This window comes from Micrasema longulum, unplaced genomic scaffold, assembly GCF_059751315.1.
Source record: "Micrasema longulum isolate JH-2025_06_02 unplaced genomic scaffold, ASM5975131v1 h1tg000002l, whole genome shotgun sequence".
Classification (NCBI taxonomy): domain Eukaryota; kingdom Metazoa; phylum Arthropoda; class Insecta; order Trichoptera; family Brachycentridae; genus Micrasema; species Micrasema longulum.
The window spans coordinates 891,865-906,402 of NW_028277211.1; the positions used below are offsets into that span (position 1 = coordinate 891,865).

A 14,538-nucleotide genomic window follows, 5' to 3' on the forward strand; every position below is an offset into this window, starting at 1 on the left:
GTCATTGACATATTAACCATAGACGCGCCCTATGGAGTAAAATATTTTCAAAGAAGTTACTCGAAAACGTCCCCATAGTTAACACATTACAACAGAGATGAAGAATATTTTAGAGAAGGTAATATATAAATATAGGCAGATAGATATAGATACAGGGTACCTGTAGATACAGGGCTTATGACCTGTCATTGGCTGGTTTAAGTAGCCACTTTACACCCAGTGTAATATTCACCATTCTGCCCATATTTGAACATCTACATTCCTTCAATTCTTTCATCTGTTGATGTTTGTGAAGTGGAAGAGCTGAAACCATTATTTATGCTGGTGAGATTCATCTAATTGAATTATTTCATCTACATACTAGGCAACGCCTGAAATCAAAATAAATAAACTAGGGATGCATTCAACGACCATGCATACGCTATCAAAAATAATTCTTTTTTAGCATATAAAAAAGTTTGTTTTTATTGTATTCGTTTTTGGTGAATCTCAATCCGATTCTTTTCTTAAATTCTTTATAATTTCGACTTATTTATTTATTTTCAATAGATTTTAGGGAAAACAATAATATGAACTTTCGTTTATTATATTTTAAAAACGTATTCCTATAAGTGCACCCCTGTACTAAGAAAAACTTCGCAATTGCACTGCTAGGCGTAGTTCGACGTTTACAAAAAATAACATTTGTATTTGAATATTAATTGTTTTAAGATTTGTTAATCACTCATAAACAAATATTTACCAATGAAAATTTATACAATCCTTTTTACAATGTTTATCCGAAAGGTTTTTAGATGTTTTCATGACAGAAGCAGGCATTTTGGTTTCGATTCTAAACGCCACGCTCAGCTAGCGGTCGAATAATGACTAAATACGCATTGGGCATGACTGAGCATTTAAGGGCCCAGGTATGTCTTTATGTATTAATATGTCAATGGTCAATGTCTGTTATAAAAATGTCTTCCAGAATATAAATAATGTATTTTTTATCAAAATATAATAACAATGAAGAAGTTCAGTGGTTTTTTTATTTCTTTTATTTTATTATATTCTAAAACTAAACCAAATAAAAATAAAATATATATTTAACATATTATCAGCGCAATGATTTTGTATTTCTGAAATAACTCCGCGTGTGACATCAGTAGTTCTCTTCTGCTTTTTCTCAGTCAGTTCATCCGATTGGTCCATTTACGGTAAGCAAACCGAATATCTTTCAGAGTCCTCTTATCCGTTGGTTGATTCATACGAACCAGTGATGTCGTTCAGTTCATTTTTATAAAAATATTTTTTATACATTTTCAAGAAACTTTGCTCTACAATTTGACACTTTAATTTTTACCGCGCTCAAGAAAACCTTTTTTGTATCCAATTTCCCGTCGGTCTGAAGTTCCTTATTGCTGGATACAAATCCAACTGCTTTTCTGTTACATCTGGCGTACCTCAAGGATCAATTCTAGGACCCCTAATATTTAGTGTATTTATTAACAACATTCAGGAATGCTTTCATCATAACAAATTTATACTCTTTGCTTATGATACTGAAATAATCGTATTTATGAAAATTGAGGACTGCATCCTCCCACTAACTCCGATTATTGGCGCATTAACTTTCTTAACCATAATATTAATAACTGCACATGTATATTTTTCTCGCATAAACATACTACTGAAGATTTCCAGTATGCTCTCATGAATCAAATGGTCCCTAGGAAAAATGTTGTAACAGACACGGCGGATCACTCTGTCTTCCGTAGCAATCGCGCAAGTCACAAGAACTGTATACTGTTGGTGCAGGTGTCACCGCAGAATGGCCGGGCGTAGGGCAGCCGCGGCCGGCGAACGATAAGCTCCTGGGGAGGTATCGCTGCCTAGAGATCCCTTGCGGGGTCGCTAATAGGTAATAGGCAATAGGTAAAACCAAAGCTGTTTTATATTTATTTTATTATAATGAATTACCACTTGGTGATTTAAATATAAATGTTATTTGAAATCAAACAATCCTTTTTTGTGTTTTGAACGTTAGTAGATACCATTTTTTAAAAATATTTTTCTGGCAGCAAAGTTTACAACTTTACTGTTTTGTTTTAAATCATAACTTTTTTCAAAGAAATAAAATACGCTAACAAACTTTTCACATGGCTAGGTTATAATTAAGAATTTTTAGAATTATTGTTTTAATGTAGGTATAGATACCTATTGAAAAATATTTTTACTCTGATTTAGAGGTAATATAGTATCATGCAATAAATAAAATGCCTTTTTATAAGAGTAAGAATAAAAGATATTTAAAGTAATATATTCGAATAGTAAACCTAGAAGTTGATAAGTATAACAATGATATAGAGTAATAGAGTACTTGAGTAAAAGTTTTACCGAGAGGAATACTATAAAACCGCCCCCCTCAATTCATTAAAAAAAATTGTCAGACTAAATTACGCTACCTAGAAATTTCATAGAAAAAAGTCAAAATGAGAAAAATAACATTTTATTTCTAGTAACTTCCCAAAACACATATTTTACACATACAAATAAATAACATTATTTACAAAATATCACCATTAATAATTAATCTATATTGAGATCTTGGAAACGCGATTCAACCATTGCACGTTTCTTTGAATTTTTGGAGAACGCGTATCGTTGCCTTTCGTCTTCGTCAAAGTAAGATTTAAGAGTAGCTAACTTTTCGTAGTTTTTCTTGGTCAATATTGCAGCTTCTGGTAAATCTCCTCCATAGTGCGGTGGAAGGCATCTTTTAGGTAACTCTGTTTTGGAAAAATCATCATAGTCAACCGTCGGAGGAAAAATATTGAGCTGTAAAAATAAAATGTGCTTTAAAATGTACTTCGAGTACCGATATAGAAAAATATCATCAAATAGTCAAACGGTCCTAAAACAGTATAAAGATTAAAATATTCTTTTGGGCGTTGCTCGATAGGTGCAATAATTCGGATGATTCACTAATAAACATATGTCAATTGAAACTAGACCGGCAGTCCGCATCGAAGTTTTAATCCCAACACTTACCTATATAAGTGAAATATGGAACAAGCAGAGGAAGGGTGAAAGCAGAGTGAACGCGGACAAAGTGTGATATCTTAGACAATGTGTGGGAAATCAATGTATGGCAGAGTTAATAATGTTGAAATTAGGCAAAAGTGCAAATCTGAGACAGATATAATTGTATAACAGAGCACCATTTCACGCACCTAGAAGCCGTACGAATGCAAGTCAGAATTTACCAATTAATTGATAAATTCTGACTTGCAATTGCGATTGCTGAACAACATGAATATTTTTTTGTGTACATATCCGCAGATTAGCAGCTGTCTGCTTTTTATTTACTAACTTTTCATTAGTAATATTAATTTGCCTGATGTTCACAATCTACATTTAGTACCTAATATATTAAATAACCTGTAAAGTAATGTGGTTTTCAAGGAAGAAGTTCGGTAGTTTAAAAAAACAAAGGTTTGTTAGTTGACCATCAAAATAAGTCCAAATAAATTATTTTTTTCAGTGAGATTTCCTGACACTTAAAAGGGAAACCCCGTACCTGTCAAAACACAACACACATTGAAAAACATGGTAACCCGGAAACCGGAAACCTATTACAACACATAACACAATGCTATAATTTATCGGTTATTGTTTATATGAAAAAGTGACATCTCAAAGTAGTTCCTTTTCATGAATTTTTTCATATATTTTTAAGAAATTTTGCCGTACAATTAAATATTATAATTTTTACCGCATATAAGAAATCATTTTTCATACTCAACTTCCTATAGCGCTGAACTTTCTCATAGTAAAATACAAAACACATTACAAAAGAATAGTAAAGCAGATAAACGTGGTGAGAATGAATAGTAAATGTAGGACGAGGACGATCAAGAAAGACATGACATGATCAGATAAAGCAAAATCTCGAGTTCGGTCATGTCAAAAGCCGTCACAACCGAAGGACATGTATGACAAGAGGTCAGAGGCGGATTAACTGTCAACAGCGCTCTAGGCAAGGAACACTTGGCGTCCCCCCTCCATATAATCATGAAAAAAAATTCTCCAAAAAAAAAATCAGCAAGACTTTTTAAATACCTTTTTTTAAATTTTGAGCGCACAATTATATATATTTTAAATATTCAGTTTGAAAACATTCGGCATGACACTACATGGCTAACTCGCGGCTTGTGACGTCATACGTCTTTTATTTCATACAACTTTGAAATACAATTTAACAATAAAAATCTAATTCAAATTGGATTTTACGGTGATATTCTACAAAAACCAATATAATTTACTATAATTCAGCCATTACAACCAAATTCTGGGTAGGTTCCACATTCCCTATTGAGGAGTAGGCTGTAGTAAGGGCACTTTTGTAAAAATATCGAGTACTCAAGTAAGTTTTTGAGTTCATGCCAAGTTTGTACATAATTTTTTTTTCCTCTTCTTGCGAAGTCTGTATCTCAGTCAGTAATACATGGGAAATTATGCTGTCATCTATTAAAGGTTTAAGAAATAAAAAAAAGTGATCTATAAAAGAGCTATCTGGTTTATTGCCCCTCTTCATTATATTTTTTTTTTAAGTGCCAGCATCGCGCGCCCCTCGAAATCTGGCGCCCCTAAGCAGCTGCCTAGTCTACCTAAAAGATAATACGCCTCTGCCAGATGTATTAATGTGGAAGAAGCTAGGAATGCATGTCACGATAGATGTGTGTTGTGGTTTATCCTCTGCCTATCCCTAAGAGGAAATGACGTGAGGATAGTAGTATTGGCAGTAGTTTACATCTACATCAATAAACACTTCAGCTCTATTTGCCTTCTGGAGCTTTTTAAATCAAAACTAAAAAAGTAATTTGACTGGAATTTTCGTTTTATACGTACCGTCGGGATAGAAGAACAACGACACATGTGATTTTCTTCAACTTTACGTGAGAGCGGTTAAATTGTTTTTTAACACATTATGTCACAACTTGATAAGTACAAAAGTATATCGTTTGATAGTTGGGTTAGTTATATATATATTTTTTTCAAATCTGAAAAAAAAGCCTTAATATAACTTTTTTAATATCAAATATAAAAGAAAGCGAACGTCGCATTTTTCGCACATCCGTCGTTGTTCTATGATCCCGATGATAAGTAAAAAAAAATATTTACCAATGACATAAGTTCTTTCTTCATAAATGGCTTGACTAGCATCAGTACTTTATCAAAAAATGGTATCGTATTCATAATGTATATTTTCTTAATTTTCATAGGCATTCCTTCCTGGATGTATGTAAAAAATTTAGCTAGGGAGCTGTAAGAAGAAAAATCATATAAATTTATTAAATTAAAAACTTAGATATTTCATCAATAAATTATTTTTAAAAATGGCACAATCTTTTCATATTTCCCATTGAAAAATAAATATTGGTCAACCGCCGGAGCTAACAGAAAGAGCGCCTTGTCACTTACTGAATAGAGACAAGAATATACACGTTTGCATGCGGTGTTGGAATGCTTTTTTTTTTTTTTTTAGTAAAATATTGAGGTAAGGCTGGCCGGCCTGGGCATGTAACTCACATATAATCTCTTTCAGGATTTATTTTGTTTTATTTTTTTATTTTATTTGGGAAACCAACAGTTCTACATACATATTTATAGTAAACAGATATAGTCTATAAACTTCGAACCAATAACAGATTTCTACAAAGTATACAAAGTTAGTAAAGAAAATATATTACATATTATATAAATACATGTAAGTTTGTATAAACTATATATAAAAATGTTATTTTCATGTACTCGTATATATTTTTCAATAACCAAAAGAACAGTAATTAATGAAAGAACAGTAAGTTATTGTAAATTGGGCGGGATTACGACAAGGATGCTTGAAGAAAGGATGAGGGAAAGGGAGATGTACATATTTATTATTATAATGTCTACTAAGTTACGTAATGCATTTTAAGTGTAAATTTTTAATCTGACAGAGTGATGTTTGTGTAGTCTATGTCTTTAAATTTTGAATTGTACTCTGAAAAAGTCCTACGAAAAAAAGGATTTTCAACCTACGATGTTTTACTTATTGGTACATGAAATAGGTGGTACCGTCTACAAATCCTAGCTGGCACACGAATTGTTATTAAATTAAGTAGTTCTGCACAGTCAACTATTCCTGTCATAATTTTGTGAAGCAGTAGTTGGTCCGCACATACTCTGCGGTATTGTAGAGAAGTGATTCCATGTTAGGTGGAGGCAGCGAGAGTTGATACATAAGAAATACCGGTAAATGAAATAACATTATAAATAATGAATGGGATCGATATTTTCTGGGTGATGTGGGGGTTTATAGACAAAAAAAGGACAATTTCAATTGTACACAATGACATTGTAATTCAATAACAACTAGGTACCTACTTAAATCATTATACAATATTGAAGTCAACAACGCCAAGCAGATAAGACAAAAACCATCCTATAATTATTAACTATGAAGTTAGTTACAGTTTACAGTAATACAATGGGCCATAGGTACTCAGGTCGAGAATTACAAGCGCAAACCGAAACCGTTCATTACATGTTTGTTGTTAAACTAAAAACCAAACGGAAAATTTGATAAGACTTCTGTTCTATGCAATAGAGCTATAGGGCTTTTCTAGTGAATTATTACTCTGAGGTTAAAACGTTTCATACATGATTATCTCATCCTTGTGAAACAAAAAATTTATTTAAAAGAAAATAATTACAAATGTTTTTAGTTTACTAATTTCAGTAATCATTAGTTAATTATACCTTGATATCGAAGCGTGTGTAGCAAAGTTGTTTTATATTTATTTTATTATAATGAAGTAAGTATTTTAAATATAAATATTATATGTATTTAAAAATAAACTAAAACCACTGCCGGAATAGCGGTTCTGGCACGTTCCGGCACCAGTGCAACCCTGGGGTTTTATTCTGAATCTTCTCTACCCCCTAGAGAGTGGTTAATTTGGGGTTTTTTTTTATGCAACGACGCATTGCTTTATAATGGCCACACTGGTGATTAAAGTGAAATGACTTATAAAACTGTTTAAAAAAACAAACACGGTTTGGTCAATTCAACTTAATTAAGTATTTTGGGTAATGCTTAAGGTCGCAATAATGTTCTAAATGAAAATCATCATGTTTTATTTCACGTGTTCATATTTATTTGACGTTTAATCATCAGTGTGGCCATATATGAAGCAATATGTAAACGCATACAAAAAAAAAAAAATCTAGCCAATTCGTTTTTAATGGAAATTGTTAAGAGAAATAAAAATTACTGTATTTTAAAAACATTATTCTGTGTGGGTGTCTCAATGACATAATGTTATTGATTTTGTGTTAAATGTCTAATCGCACCTTTAGAACGAAAACGACTTAACTAAAAAAACCTTAAAATGAGTTAAGATCACAAAACGACTTCAAAATCGGTCTCTTTGTTACTCAGAGAATTTAGGTTCCGTGTCAGTACGGAAGCGACGCTATTAGTGTTGTGTTTATATTGCTGTGTGAAGTCATGTCATTTCGTGAATAAATAAAAATGTGTGTTGAGTGACCTGATCTGACCTAATGAAAATTATGTCTTATGTCATTATTTTATTTATCAAAGCACCTCTGATTGTTTATCTAATACCGACTCATTGAATAAATGTCTTGTTTAAACTTATAATAATTTATTTTTATTACGCTTTTTTCGTAGATTCATAGCTGAATGCCTTCGGTTTAATTTTTAACTCAAATTTAGATCTTACTTCGAAAACTATGAAACAATCGACGAAAGAATACGAAGGTGTCACAATATACATTCTTCTTTTACAGTTTCCCAAAAAGTTGTTTTTTTTAGTTGAGTCGTTTTCGTCCTAAAGGTGTGTTATGGTCATTTATATCAATATTTGTATATGAGTTTTGGGTATAAAACAATTTATAATCCCAAAAAGAGTGTGAATCATACTTTTATGAAAAGGCAAATCGAGTATTTTTATGACGCAATAAAGTTTCATTGAATTCTGAAAGTGTAAGTTTGTTTCAAAGTTCATTAAAACAAGAGGCAAAAAATGCAAAAAATACACAATATCGGTACCCACCTTATGTTAACTCTTGTTAGATGTGCTAATTTTACTCCTCGCATATCAAAGAGTAGACAAATACCTTTGACCGGGCCAATTTCGTACACACAACTCTCTGAAAAAATGTCTGATTTAGTAAATATATCAATTAGATACAAAATATATACTTTTCTGTTAGTACATACACTTTTTGTCGAATTTTTAATTATTACATAATTTTGCAGTGAAAACATATTTCATTTATGTATTTAAAAAAATAATGTCAAGAAAATAACATTAAAAGAGTCATTTCTTAATTTTTAATATTTTTTATTTACCTACTTTATAAAATATTTAATACGCAAAGGTAATTTAAGAGTTCTCTTTACTAGGAAAACCTGTTCTGTGGAGGACTTCACAGGGTTCAATTTTTTTATACGTATTTCACATGTCACTCAATTTATTTTTTATTTCTTCTATCCTGATTTTCAGCCAGATTTTGATTTCTCTTTTGAAATATTTTTTTATTATTAGTTAATATTATTTTATTTACATATTGACATTAGTTTATTTATTTTCAATACAGTAAAATGGCAAGGTAATGCTTATTTCAAAACATAATTATTGAATAAAAATAAAACAGGATAAAATAATAAGTAAAATACAAATAAGAAAATGTGTGTACTGTTTATGAAATTTGTTCTATTGGTCTGTATAAATTGGTTATGTTTGTTATGATTATGTTTGTTTATATTGTTTATTATGTTAATGATGATTAGGTTGATTAGATTAATTACGTATTTTTATTATTATTATTACGTTAACTTTGTTAAATGACTAATTTAAGGCATGTTTCACATTTTGTAAAATGTTTCCCTCGGCACGGGACAGTGAGGGAATATTATTCTGTTTAAATAATAATATTCCCTCGCTATATTTGCGTTCTTATGTCATACCCAAATATTTAATTTTGAGGGCCATTTTCATCATCATCATCAGTGGCGCTACAGTCCGTTGAGGGCCCTGGCCTCCTCCAGAATTCGTATCCATTCGTACCTGCACCCTGCGGCTCTTCTTCAGTTCGTCAGGGCCATTTTCAACGAGTTCTAAATAACTCACTATTAGAAAATGGGAATCAAGTTGGGGTAGAGTGGGATTCGAACCACGGACCTTTGAGCCGTGAGTCCGAGACACTAGCCACGGGACCACAACCCGATTCAAATCAATCAAATCAATGCGAAATATTTTTTTCATAAAAAGACGGTACCAAAATTTGTTTATATTTAACTTGAATATTTCTTTATCGATTCGTGTATTTTATTTATTAAAAATATACCACTTACTTTAAAATTCAATAAAAAAATACTTAAATATTATATACGGTAGCATAAAAGACGGGGATTCGTCACAACACGCCAATATAATCATATATATCAACATGCTTCCGCCCACGATTGGTATATACGAATATGTATGAAGCAACGGCTCAACGTGTGATTTAAAAGTGTTCCCCCTCCACTCCATAAACACCATTTTTGGTTTTGTAAACGCACTTTTATACAAAACTTGTCTGTGTATAAGTTAAAAATATGTTTAAAAAACTTATCATTTTTTACTTTTTATGGTGAATTCTGAATTTGGTTCCACAGTGCGTCGGTTGGCGTGCCAATCTACTAAATCAACTTTTTACTGTCTCCTAACTTCCTTCCATATTCTCTCGTCCCACCTGCGGACAAGCCTCCAGCGTAGAGGCTCCAGCTTAGCGGGTTATTCCTTTGTGTATATATTGTAATTTCTCACCCATTGTCATTAGAAGAAGTTTGATGGCAGGATTGAAGTTATACTTGTCCGGGGCATAGTTTACTAGTCCGTGATATATGATCGTGTAATCATCCGCAGTCTTCTCTGGCAGTACAGAATAATCCCTAAAACAACACATAATAATATGACTTGATTTATTTATTTATTATGCGGCACAAGTGCCTTTTACAATATAAAATATAACAATATAATGAGTAAGTTAAATATATAAAAATTAAAAACTAAAAAACAATATCAAAACATGGGTATAAAAAGAAAAATAAGAATAACAAGAAATATGTACATATACATGTATGTATGTCACCATACAAAAGATATAAAAAATATAAAACGAATAAACACCAGATCATTAGCATGTAGCTTTTGCAAATTATTAGTTAATCGTTACTATAGAATATCACAACATATTTATAAATAGATGATTTGAACTCACAGACTCGAGTTAAAAATGTCGATAAGAGAGGTACATTCGTTTCCTAGTCTGTGTATACGCGGTATTGGTGAGTATGATCTTCATAATCCGAGAATGTAATGTATCTGGACCGTCTGTTCTTGAATATAAGGTGATTAGTTCTATAGTTCGGGTACCAGTCCAGGGACAATGAAATATTGCTGTGAAAAATCACTTTAAAAACAAACATTTTGTGTTGATTTTACAAGAAATCGAACCCAGGACTGCTTGATAGGCGAACTCTCCAACAACTTCACTACGAGGCGGATGTATCTCCATTTGATTCACTTTTTCAAGATTTTCTCTTGAGAGTAGCCATCTAGTTAAACATTCGTAAACTGCGAAGTGATGTACAATGCAAAATATACAAATAAAAAAATACAAACAAATAAAACCAAAAAAACAATAATGGGACTTAAACGCAAAGGGAGGTGTTTTCAGCCTCGCAGCAACGGAATCTATCGATCTTTTGAAAGAGAAGTTTGATAATCGAATAACTTCTCAAAGAACAGACGTGAATTAGCTACCAAGATCATGCGATTTAACACCATTGGACTTTGTATTGTGGGGTTTTCTTGAAATGTAAAGTTTATGCGGATAATCCTCAAACTGTTTAACACCTCAGAGACATCATCGAGCATACCTCGGTTTATTACGTTAGTCTTCTTTGTTTATTCTCAATTGAAAAAACATTTCAAAAAGTATATTGTTAAGTGTCCTCATCACGAGTAACCCCAGTGCCCCAGTGAGGTCACATTATTTTTATTATTGTTTATAGTTTGTAAGAGTAAAATATGAATAAATAAATATGCAGTTTGAGGCAAAAGAATTGTTAAAAAAAAATATTGAAAAAAAAAACTTATATAATTATATATACAGGGTGTTCTTTAAACCCTGTTACATCTGAAATCACGATGATCAGTATTGGCAAGAAGACATATTAGCATATTTAAAAACATATTTAGAACGAAGAAAATTTTGAAAAATAAAATATTTTTAAAAAACAAATGGTTGCTCACTTCTGCAGGGGAGAAGCGAGAGAGGCGCGGCCATGCGGTTAACGGTGTATCAGACTCGCCGCTCCCCCCTCCTCGTTCAAGGTTTAAAGAACACCCTGTATATATAATTATGCGAAATAGATATTGAAAATTTTGGTAAAAGATTGACAGCCTAATGAGCTAGCAGATGAGGTCACTTAAACGACATTTTTTTAATGATTAACCGGAACCAATGTACTTTAATTTCCAATAACAATAAAATTCACACAGTTTACGTATTTTATTTAAGATAAAAATGGACACATCAAATTTGAACAACTTTTAAAAGATATGCATCCGACCCATCATGACCTACAGGACGGAAGTGAGAGCCGATACCAACAGAACAAAAAACCTCATCGTAGCGGAAATGAGAATCCAACGTTCCATCGCAGGCAGAACTCTTAGAGATCGGATCAGAAATGGGACGATAAGGTCTGTCTGTGGTGTTGAAAACATAGTGAGGTGGGGAAGAAGCACAAGGCGCTTTTGGAGTGACCATGTGGACCGCACGGAAGATACAAGCCTAGCGAAAAAAGATTGAAAACCTTAGCAGCAGAAGACTTCCAGGAAGGCCGCCGAAAAAATGGAAGGACAGCCTGCAGCCAAAACAGGTCATACGAACTAGACCAAGAGGAAGAAAAAGAAGAACACAAAAAGGCTAAATCTTATTCTTCGGGTAGGCCTTGTGGCTTGTTTCAAGAGGGATTAGCCAGGTTGATTTTTAGCTCTCGATTCATGTCTTTGGTGGTTTGCCCGGGAGCCGTCTATCTTGGGTTGGCCGTGCAACGCAATGTGAGGGAGTCTGGATGGCTTCATTCTCCTCACATGTGCAAACCAATGTCTTCTCCGTTGCCTGCTACACCTAGCGACATCTTCGATCTCGCATATTTCCCTTATCTTTGAGTTCCTTACTCAGAGACTAAATGACCCAATAAATTATTCTACATTTAATTAAAGCACTTATTTAGATTTTGATATGGAACAGCAAATAGATATCAATAGAGCTAAATTCGCGTAGTCTTTGAATAGGCGAGTAAAAATAATAATTGGTATCTACTATAATAGATTTGTTATTATAAAATAGCGCTGCCTGTTTGTCCCGTACGAGTTTTGGAAAATAAAAATTTATGAGATTCGTTAAATCAAGGACGTCCAACCAGCCCTCATTTTTTTTAAGCATTTCGTCCAAATGTGCTTCGATTAGATAATGCTTTTAAATTATGTTTACTTATAAATGAATTATAATTAACCCGTTCAAAGGGAATCGATAGTTTAAAGACAATAAAACTTAAAAATTTACAATGAACTTTAAAAAATTTAACTAGTAATATTTTGAAGTAGATTTCTAGTTTCTACTTACAAAGCTGCACCAGTATCAATCAGGGTTTGCATAGACACATCTCTGTCGTCAAAATGTTCCGGGGATCTATCTCTGACGGAATAGTACGTCTTGATACACTTCTTGGTATCTTCCATGATGAGGTTGCAGGAGCTGTGGAAGCAGAGGAGAAGCTTCTCACTGATGTCGTGAGGAATAACACTGCTGGAGTCCGAACTTATTACCCATCTCTTCAGCTCTTCAATGTCGGATTCCTTGAGTAATGGATCCTTCTCGAAGCACGCCTTGTAATCCCATGGAAAATCGACTGGCATTTTGAACGACGAAATGGACCCGGTGGATCTTATATCTTGTTACTGTAAAAGAAAATACAAAATAAGTTATCATCGGATCTAAATTTGTTGCAACAGCCGGTCTTCAAACATTGCGTGTGTGCGTGAAAGAAATTGAGTGGAGATTTGTCTACTTTTTTGTGAACTGGTTTTTGCATTTGCCTGTCACGCCCGAGGTCATGGATTCGATTTTCGGCAAGGTTGACAAGACATATTATTTATATGATGGGGGGGGGGTTTTTCTTTGCAATATATTTAAGTACCTGGACTGGCACCTGAAGCGTAAGACTGATCACCTTACCTTCTTGTAACAGATGATTGAGATTTGTTGAATTTCATTCATCAATATAGAGCTCTATGCACTATAGTGGGTGGATTAGAGCTTGATGACAATTTAAAAAGGCTAAAAATCAAAATGCTCACTTTGTGGATTATTTATCATCATCATCATCATCATCATCATCAATATCACTATCCTATAATAGGTACCAACGGTGCATGGGGATTATTTATTTATTTTAACACTTTATATACATATTCATAAGGTAATTTCTTACCACCTACCCAAACCATTCAATTTGAGAAAATAAGTGGTAAATAACAGTATGATATTGTAGGTATATTATAATATTTTCATTCTAAAACAGAACTTTAAAAAATACAAATTTTTAGAAATAGAAATGAACTAAATATCTACACTGTACTTTGAAAAGAGGAGGGGGAAAGAGGGAAGGAAAGAGTTAGGAGAAAGGAAAAACTCAAATATTTCAATCGTGATTTAAATATTAATAAAGAAGAGGGCGTCTCTGAGGTAAATGGGTAGATTATTCCACGGTCGAGCAGCTACTACTGTGAGAGATAAATGGGTATTGAAAGGGTTCTCTCGTTACTAGAATGATGAGATAGCCCATGCTGTGATGAAGGTTGAAAGAGCTCTCTCAGATAAACAGGCGAAGTGGGATTATTTAAAATATTATGAAGAAGTGATGAACTGTTGCACGAAAATAGTCGGAGTACTACGAAATCGGGTTATGCTTAGTGTTTTTTTAATAATTGAACAGTGGGAAAAGTAGACGGTTTCTGCAAAATAAATTTTATAATTATTTTTTTTATTTTTTCGACCGGTAAAATATTTGTTTTAAAAGTACCACCCCATCCGATTTTCCTTAAAAGATAGGTATTACTATTTTTTTAAAGTTCGAGATTAGCAAAAATTTACAAATCTGCTTTCCTTCCATACTTTTTACTTTTATTTGCTTTTTATATATATTGATAATTTTGATGTTTTTTTCATTAGTTTAGTACGTACTATTATTTGGCATATGATTTATTGCTCCTATTTCTTATATTTCTTACTGTAGTATTGAGTGAGTTTCTAAAATACATATCTCAATTATCATTTCAATTATGCTTTTATATATATATTCTTTTTCTGTTGATTTAAATGATACTCTTATTTTGTTTTTTTTTAATACTGCTATATTTTACTATT

At 32.6% G+C, this 14,538-nt stretch overlaps 1 protein-coding gene across 2 annotated transcripts in view; it reads right to left on the reverse strand.

The window, feature by feature from the left end:
* Positions 1–2,472: 2,472 nt before the first annotated feature.
* Positions 2,473–14,538, reverse strand: part of LOC148285818 (alpha-tocopherol transfer protein-like) — a 36,032-nt gene continuing 23,966 nt past the window's right edge. For both annotated transcript variants that reach the window (XM_088234648.1, XM_088233944.1), the window contains exons 2-6: positions 12,736–13,070; positions 9,864–9,988; positions 8,103–8,199; positions 5,164–5,305; positions 2,473–2,817 (exon numbers count right to left, since the gene is read on the reverse strand). In XM_088234648.1, coding sequence (XP_088090774.1) covers positions 2,569–2,817; positions 5,164–5,305; positions 8,103–8,199; positions 9,864–9,988; positions 12,736–13,028 — 906 coding nt within the window. In that variant the 5' untranslated portion in view covers positions 13,029–13,070 and the 3' untranslated portion in view covers positions 2,473–2,568. The remainder of the gene's footprint in view (positions 2,818–5,163; positions 5,306–8,102; positions 8,200–9,863; positions 9,989–12,735; positions 13,071–14,538) is intronic.